Here is a 7969-nt window from a genome sequence, read left to right on the forward strand (position 1 = left end):
CTATATCTTTCTTGTTATTGTCTCATTGGTTGATTATACGCTATCTTTTGTATTGGCTGTTATGTTGCATATATCTCTCCTGTCACTTAGATTTGATATTCTTGAGCTGAGGGTCTCTTGGAAACAGCCTCTCTACCTCCACGAGGTAGTGGCAAGGTCTGCGTACTACTTACCCTCCCCAGACCCCACCTAGTGGGATTTCACTGGGTTGTTGTTGTTGTTGTTGTTGTTGTAAAATATTCAAAGTCAATGGTCACAAGAAGACGTGTTTTTTTTTTTGTTAGTACTGTGCCATTCATTGCCATTAAATTTTTCTCATGAATGAATTGGTCACAGGTGTACCTTTTACTTGTTCAGTTTTACTTATCCACTAATTTAAAAATAATTTTTTCTCATGTTTTATCCTTAGGATTACTTATTTATTTATTAAATCATTTTACAAGATCTAATATCATATTAATTAATAGAAATAATATGATACAATATTTATATCAAAATAATAGTACTTTTTTTTTTGTCGTAAAGCCGCCAATCATGGTACATTGAATAAAGTAGCTTAAGAAAGCAACAATATACCAATCGAGTAGAGAAAGTAAACAACACAACAATATTATTCTATCAATATATATTTCCTACTTCCAGAATGGCACGTAACAGACATGGCTTATTGTTTTCACGGGTAAACGTTGAAAAAAATGAATTCAACATATTACACAAGGATTTGAATTATATACGCACACTAATAGTGTAAAAAATACTATTTTTTTCTTATTAGTGTAATTTAATTTGTTAAAACTTTATTTTTTCGATGACCTGATTACATCCTTATCTTCACCTTTACTTTCATAGCCTATATCTCTACCATCCCACACCCTTACCCTCCCTCCACCCACACCTTCCATCGTATTTGTTAAATATAAATATTTTTAAGATAATTTTTTTTGTTTACGCAACACAAGAAATAAAAAGATGTAAAAAAAAGATTTTTCACTTTGATTCCTTTTGAAACAGAGATTCATTTTCTCAAGAGAAAAACTTATAAATATATTATACTCTCTCCGTTCTTTTTTTTGTATCATGTTATGCTTTTCGAAAGTTAATTTAACTAATTTTTAAAGCTATATTAAATTACATTAATTCGATATTTTAAAATAAAATTTTAGATATTCAAAAACTATATGAAAAATACTATAGATTACATTTTTTTATAGTATGATGAAAAACTACATCTTAAAATGTCAGTCAAAATTAATATCTTTTAACTCTCAAAAAGAAAACTATGACAAGTAAAAAGGAACGAAGGTAGTATTTACAGAAAATGTTACATCCTATTATCCTCAAATGTTATGTTAGGTCACAAAATAGTGGAACAGTAATTTTGTTTTGTTTTGTTTTGAGGGTCCACCGGAAACAACCTATACTGAACAGATACATCTTACCTTTTTCAAACTCTACTTGTACAATTACACGGGATCGGAATCTATTTTAAAGCAGACAATCCAACCACAAAATATTCCAATAATTGACCAAATGTGAAAAAAGAACCTTGCTGGCGGCATGAAAAACGACAACAGCAAAAAGGTTGCAAGTACAAAAAATGGGTGGAGAGTCGCATCGATTCTGATTTCATTCTTTGGTACTTTTTTTTTCCTTTCTTAATTTAAAAACGCAACCTTTGCCTACTTTATTTATCACTTCCTCCAAATTCATCACACTTCCAAAAAATCCACTACTATATTATATACAAAAATAAAATAAAAGAGAGTCAAAATTGTTAACCATCGTCAAAGCTAAGGTTGATTCAAGATTTGAAGTTAGTAGACGTGAATGCAGTTATTGGTTCAAGCGTAAAGTAGTAGATATGTTTTTAGCTGTGGCCTGTGGCTGTGGAACAAGGTGGCACTATACAATCTCACTGTTCTATTGCAATCATAAGGTACATACATAAACTACCATAGTGTAATGTATTAACATTTCTATACATTATATATATGGGTTAGCCTCAAAATCAGATATGAGCAGGCAAACCAAAAATTTCTGTCCATATTGGAGCTCTGCAAGTTTGATTATCTGCACTATATATGTATTAAAAGTCCTAAGAAGCATACCTGAGTCCTGAGTGTGAGAATGACCATATGGTAGCTATTATAAAAGTAGCAATATCAGAGATGCTAGGAAGCAGTTTATGAGGTTCAAATAACATGTTTGAAAAACAGAAGATGCAAAAGAACTTTGACGAGTATTTGTAGTCCTTTCATGTGATCTTTCTGCATTATCATTTCCAGGCACAACAGCAACGGCAGGTGGAACACGGGTGGTATTAACGGGTTGTGATGGGAAATGGTCTATTTTCTCAATGTCATAACCTGCATGAAGGCCACAAGACCAAAAGTATGAAAAAACTAGTCTCTTGTCATATCTAAGTTATTGGAGGAAAGAACACCAAAAACAATACTCACAATCAAATTTCTTCCAACCGAGAATGATTTTTTCTCGATCAAACACAAAGCGGTATCCAGTCATGAAGTTTTCTGGAAAAAGATCAGTAAGAGCAATAACAGTCAGATATCACAATTTGGAAATGACTAGTACCATTTTTTAGCTGCCCACTAAAAGTATCTTATAGGTGATATACAACCAAAACTTTTAGAGCGCTGAGATTAGCTAGAGAGTTTATTACATTGCCAGGAACCTGAAGCATCAACTTCACAAGGTGCGGGACTCTTTATGCTACAAAAAGGTGATCATTCTATTCTATTTTGACTAACATAAAGGGAAAACAACTTAATTTAAGGTAATTAAAGCCAAAATTGTTGTTGTCTCTAACACAACTATATTTTGATGGTTATCTTTCTGAAGTAAAGTGTCCTGAAAAATCAAATCACGGAAACTCCTTCCAGTTGAACAGAAGCTACCAAAATTGCTGAATGAATAATATAACAAATTATAGTATTAGAGTCCCATTGGTTGAGGATATGGTTCTTGTCTCCTTATATGGGGTCTTAAGCATTCCTAACCTCACAAGTTATCTTTTCGAGTTCACTTGGACCTAATGACCATTTTTTAACATGGTATAAAGCCAGGTCCATATATATTTTTGGTTTGTCCAATATTACCCCCCATGTATATTGTTCACGCTCCAACGTTCAATACTTGACGTGGGAGGGTGGAAGTAGAGTGTGTATGTGAGATTCCCACATTTGTTGAGAGTATATGTTGTTGTCTCCTTATATGGTCTTGGCAATCCTCACCTCCTGCTAACTTTTGGAGTTAAATTAGAACTAAGGTCTATTTTTAACATACAGGCAATGTCTTAATCAAATGCCTAATGGTATGATCAAAGACGATGATTGTAAGCCATGTCCTCAATCACGATCTCGAATATTTTGGCAAAATTGCCCAAGTCAAATTCCTTCAAGTCATTTTATGAGACCACTAAACCTAATTCTTTAATGCAAAGGTGCAACTTTTCCATGTAAGTTATGTTGTTCCCTCAGAGTTTATAATGCACTTCTCCGTTTGTTTCATGTTGCAGTAGAAACAAACTTCCTTACCATGTGCTTGAAAATTCAGTTCAATTCAACGAAAATTAGAAAATACAAAAACATTGTTGCACTTAGAAAGCCTTACGTCCAATTATATTTAGAGCATCACTCTTCACAATGGCCAGGCAATACATTAGTTGATTCTGCATAGGAGACAGTATTTAGTACATATACAGGAAAGGCAATAACTGAAATTAAAAAGAAAATATTGTGCAAGATAGTTGAACGATTGTACCTGTGTGGATATGACAATAATGGGATCATTGACAGCAAGTTGGCCTCCCCCACTCATAGTTAGGCTTAAACTAGGAATCAAGCTAGTATTTGCATCAGGACTGTCCATTATGAATCATAAAATGATAAAAGGGAAAAATAAATAAATAAATAAATAATATGTGTGGTTGTGTATTAGTAAATATTACCTCATATCATAACAATATTCAAAGGGGATCCTCGGATCAGGTGGACGTTGCTTGTCTCGTACTTGAGAATGGAACTATTGGGGAATAAGACATTTTAATCTTAAACATTATCTAACAATGTATACAAATAAGTACCATTTGAAAAGGATTCTTACACTTTCTGAAAGCTTTGTATAGGATAGGTCCGCAAGATAAGTAAAGGAGGTTCCAGTATCAAAAAGTGCTGTAAAACCTGAATCAACGAGAGTTGTTCCAACACGTATTTGATCTACAGAAATGTTATATGTTGGACTGCAAAAGGTTTTCCACAAGAGAATGACTAAGTGGATCTAAAAGAGTCGGAAGGAGTGGACACAAAAAATTTAATTGGCATGATTGCCACTTACTGTAATGGGTTTATATTAAAAGGAGTCTCTTCCTGGTCAAAGCTACCCTTGTCGCCAAAACTAATCCTCCCTGCCCCATCACTACCAAAGCACATGGAGAAAGAATCTGCCATAAAACCTTCCTGAGACAGAATACTAGGGACTGATACCTTCTCGAGACCAAGCCCAAATAAACCATTTGGTGCTGCAACATCTAGAAAAGAACCAGTTTGCTCCTGTCCACAACTGCACACTTGAAATTGGCATGTATCAGAGATGAACTTGGACAGAAGCAGAAGAACTCCTCAGTTAACCAAATGTACTTTCCATACAACACATCTAGCAGTTAAAAATACACTGCCAGAGATCAACCTAACGCCCAAACTTGATATCAATTAGAAAAAAGAAGTTCAGGATACTTACCCAAAGATCACACGCGCCTGGACAAAATTTTTTTCCTCACTATCTTCTGTTCTCAAGTGCAAAATATCATCCACCAAAATTCCTGAAGTTGAAGTTTCCGAGGAGACATAGGATACTGAATAAGGGCAGTGGTTATTTGAACTGAGACAATTATTGCGGTCTGTACACAAGCTATCACTGCAGGTGACCTTCTTGCTAGTTGACGATCCATTCAGGCTGTATATGCTAAGCTCAAAATCCTGAAGCAAAAGACGTAATCCACTTCAGCCGGATTGAAAAGGAAACAATATAAGAGAACCACAAAATGAAGTGCATCTCATTTCTACAACAGTCTGTCTAACCACCCTTATAAATTATCTTGCAAATCAAAGTTAACAGTATATTTAACCCTGCCATCTTTATATTAGAGGAGGATAATTCTATCAAACCATGGCCTAGAGGAGGAAATGACAAAATGAATGTACAAAGTTTGGTCTAAGGATGTGATGGAATCGAACAATCAATAGTAAAATGGTAATCCCAACTGGAAAACTAGGCAATAAAAGTCTGTCACTTCACAAATCAATTGTTCATCAGTCCCCATAAAGTTCCATAGGGTAGAAGAACTACTTAGTTGTCTGTTCACAGTTGACAACAATGTACAAGTGAATTAGATACAGAATTCTACGATCGTGCATACTCTCGTGAAAGTTTGGTTACAAAATTCTCTTTGGCTGCTTCACAAAATAATGGCATCCAAAAGAGTAGGACCTGTAACTATTATCCCCTTGGCAAGTGATCATTGTCTAGTTTACTGTACCAATGTCTTATCAGAGCATCTAATTACACTCATGAGAGTCATGGTATACCACATTCCTAAAGGCACAGAATTTTGTGGATGCTATTGCAGGCTTGCAATGAATGACAGTTGTTTTCACGTTTCACACGAAAAAGGTCATCATTTACTAAGTCACAGGGAAGCTCTCGAATAAGCTCCTCAGATTTCCATCATATGCATCTTGTGCCTAAATAGCATAGAATATATGAATGCAACAAAATGTTCTAGCTGTCAAAGGCACTTTTCATCAACCCTTTATGTTACACACCACAATGTTCCACTCAATATATCATTTCATACAGATATAAGATAAACCCAAAAAAAAAAGAGGAAAAGTGAGTAAAACATACAGAGCTGTAAAGTGTAGGATCATCAGTAGAAGCACATCTGCCGCATTCACAAGGCACCCAAAATAAGTCACTCCCAGTATCAAGAGCCACAAGAAACTTCAACCCAGGTGTTCCCAAAGTCACCGTGGTGTAATGCAAGCTACAAAAATCCCCAAGAAAAAATTCAAACTATTTCAAGAATCCAAGGGGCAAAACCAAGAACTTCAAAATTAAACACAAAAATACTCCCAAGAAATGGAATTAAAAAGATGGGTTTGGTTTGGTCTTACAATCCAAGAGAGCTGATCCGGAAAGTGGAATTGCCATCAGAGAAAGTAAGTGGTCCATCAAATTTGAAAAGCCTCCTGCCATGTAGCAACTTATCATGGTTGGCCAACTGAGTATAATACTGGAGACTTCCCTTTACCGGCCAATTTTGAAGTGGACCAGCAAGTTTCTTGACAGTTTCAGAGAAACGGTGGTGCATTTCAAAAGTGAAAAGACGGCCATGACATTGTCGAAATGGGAAAATTGAGAGCAATGTTAGCAAGAAAATCACAAAAGAAGACATTTTTCGTTTCTAAGAAAAACTCAGATCTTGAACTGTAATGGCGACTGAAATAATTGGGTTAGGTTTACAGAGGGAGAGAGTAAATTTTGACAGTTGAAGAAAATCGCCCTACTCCATTGTAGCTTCATGGGGAAATTTTTCCCTTAATTCATTGCTTGCTTGGCTTTTTTTTTTTGACATTTTTTTTTAATGCATTTGGCCTTTTATACTTGAGATCAATCACGACATCATGATAATTTTTGTTCACGCCTATAAATTTATATTTTTATATTATAATATACTTTTATAGTTTCATAAAATAACATAAGTTATATCACTTAATTTTTAAGTAAAAGTTTGATTCACAACTAAAAATTTATCTCGAAAAAGGCATAGTTTTTATAGAGTCTTTGCTGATAAAAATATGAGTTCAATTACAAAAGTCTACAAAGGCATAACTTAGTTCCTACATAACACATTTTCTAAATTTATGTCGAATGAATTATACACAATTTATGTTTGATAAGGTTAAAAATTTCTAAACTTATATCGTGTGTAATTAATTAGGTCATAGATAAAGATATTTAGCCTACAAATTTTCATTAAATTGAACAACATATATCAAATGGATAAGTTGAGTCCAGTTCTCGGATGTTATATTGTGCAATGTATTTGGCAAAATTCAACCACCAAGATTTGTATAGTTGAAATCTTGGTACCTTTACTCTAATTTCCTACAAAGTGCTTATGTAACTTTTGGTTTTTAACTTATAATTTATAAGTCAAAAATCTAATTTATGATTTCTCATTTATTTTTGTTATTCTAACTTTTATTTTTGTTATTCTAACTTTAAAATAAGTATTTATAAATATATTTTAACTTTATTTAAATACTTCAAAATTACTTAAAAGTTATTTAGGCTCATAAGCACCTAAAATAAATTAATCCGCTCTTGCCTCTTTGTTTGTGTGTTAATTTCTGTTTGTAAATTTTATAATAAGCTGTCAGACTGTACTTTAAAGTTTTTTAATAATGAAATAATACTATTGTATCTGCATGAGTCATGACAACGGACAAGACAAACTCCTTTTTTGTTTGTTTCTATCTTTCCACGTAGGGCATAAAGTATTAAATATTCTTCAACTTTATAAACTTAATTTTTATACTAATAATATGTGTTGTTATCTCTTTGAACTGACACGTTCATTTAAATCTTTAAAATCTCAAAATTCTCCATATATAAATAACTTTGTTTAATTCTCCATTTTAAACCAAAAGAAGAAAAGAAGTTGATGCATTAATTGCTCAAATACGTAAGCTTTTTACTCAAAAGAACTCAACATTAAATTAACAATATTATTTTAAGTACAAGTCACTTTCAAAGTTAACAAGTACTACTGTCTTACTAATAAAAAAATCTTCCTACTAATATTTACATAATCTAACATAACACTCTTGCACTACACAAAAAAAAAAAAAAAAAAAAAAAAAAAAAAAACCCTTTAAAAAGGAGTCTT

At 33.2% G+C, this 7969-nt stretch overlaps 1 protein-coding gene across 1 annotated transcript; it reads right to left on the reverse strand.

Annotated features, from left to right (window-relative positions):
- Nucleotides 1–1905: 1905 nt before the first annotated feature.
- LOC102603230 (aspartic proteinase-like protein 1) lies at nucleotides 1906–6779 on the reverse strand. The gene is made up of 10 exons (XM_015304916.1): nucleotides 6192–6779; nucleotides 5923–6061; nucleotides 4756–4994; nucleotides 4354–4578; nucleotides 4123–4258; nucleotides 3968–4041; nucleotides 3781–3880; nucleotides 3631–3688; nucleotides 2460–2531; nucleotides 1906–2366 (listed from the first exon to the last, which is right to left on the reverse strand). Exons 1-10 carry the CDS (start codon nucleotides 6470–6472, stop codon nucleotides 2146–2148), a joined length of 1545 nt encoding a protein of 514 aa, XP_015160402.1. The 5' UTR covers nucleotides 6473–6779; the 3' UTR covers nucleotides 1906–2145.
- Nucleotides 6780–7969: the final 1190 nt, after the last annotated feature.

This window comes from Solanum tuberosum, unplaced genomic scaffold, assembly GCF_000226075.1.
Source record: "Solanum tuberosum cultivar DM 1-3 516 R44 unplaced genomic scaffold, SolTub_3.0 scf00020, whole genome shotgun sequence".
In the NCBI taxonomy this organism is placed as follows: domain Eukaryota; kingdom Viridiplantae; phylum Streptophyta; class Magnoliopsida; order Solanales; family Solanaceae; genus Solanum; species Solanum tuberosum.

Excerpts from the sequence above, each read along its gene's own strand:
- LOC102603230 (XM_015304916.1), bottom strand. The coding sequence starts at position 6,472 with ATGTCTTCTTTTGTGATTTTCTTGCTAACATTGCTCTCAATTTTCCCA. Across the intron at positions 3,689-3,780 it reads TTATTGTCATATCCACACAG|AATCAACTAATGTATTGCCT; the intron begins GTACAATCGTTC and ends TCTCCTATGCAG. Across the intron at positions 2,367-2,459 it reads CGGTTGGAAGAAATTTGATT|GTTATGACATTGAGAAAATA; the intron begins GTGAGTATTGTT and ends GCCTTCATGCAG.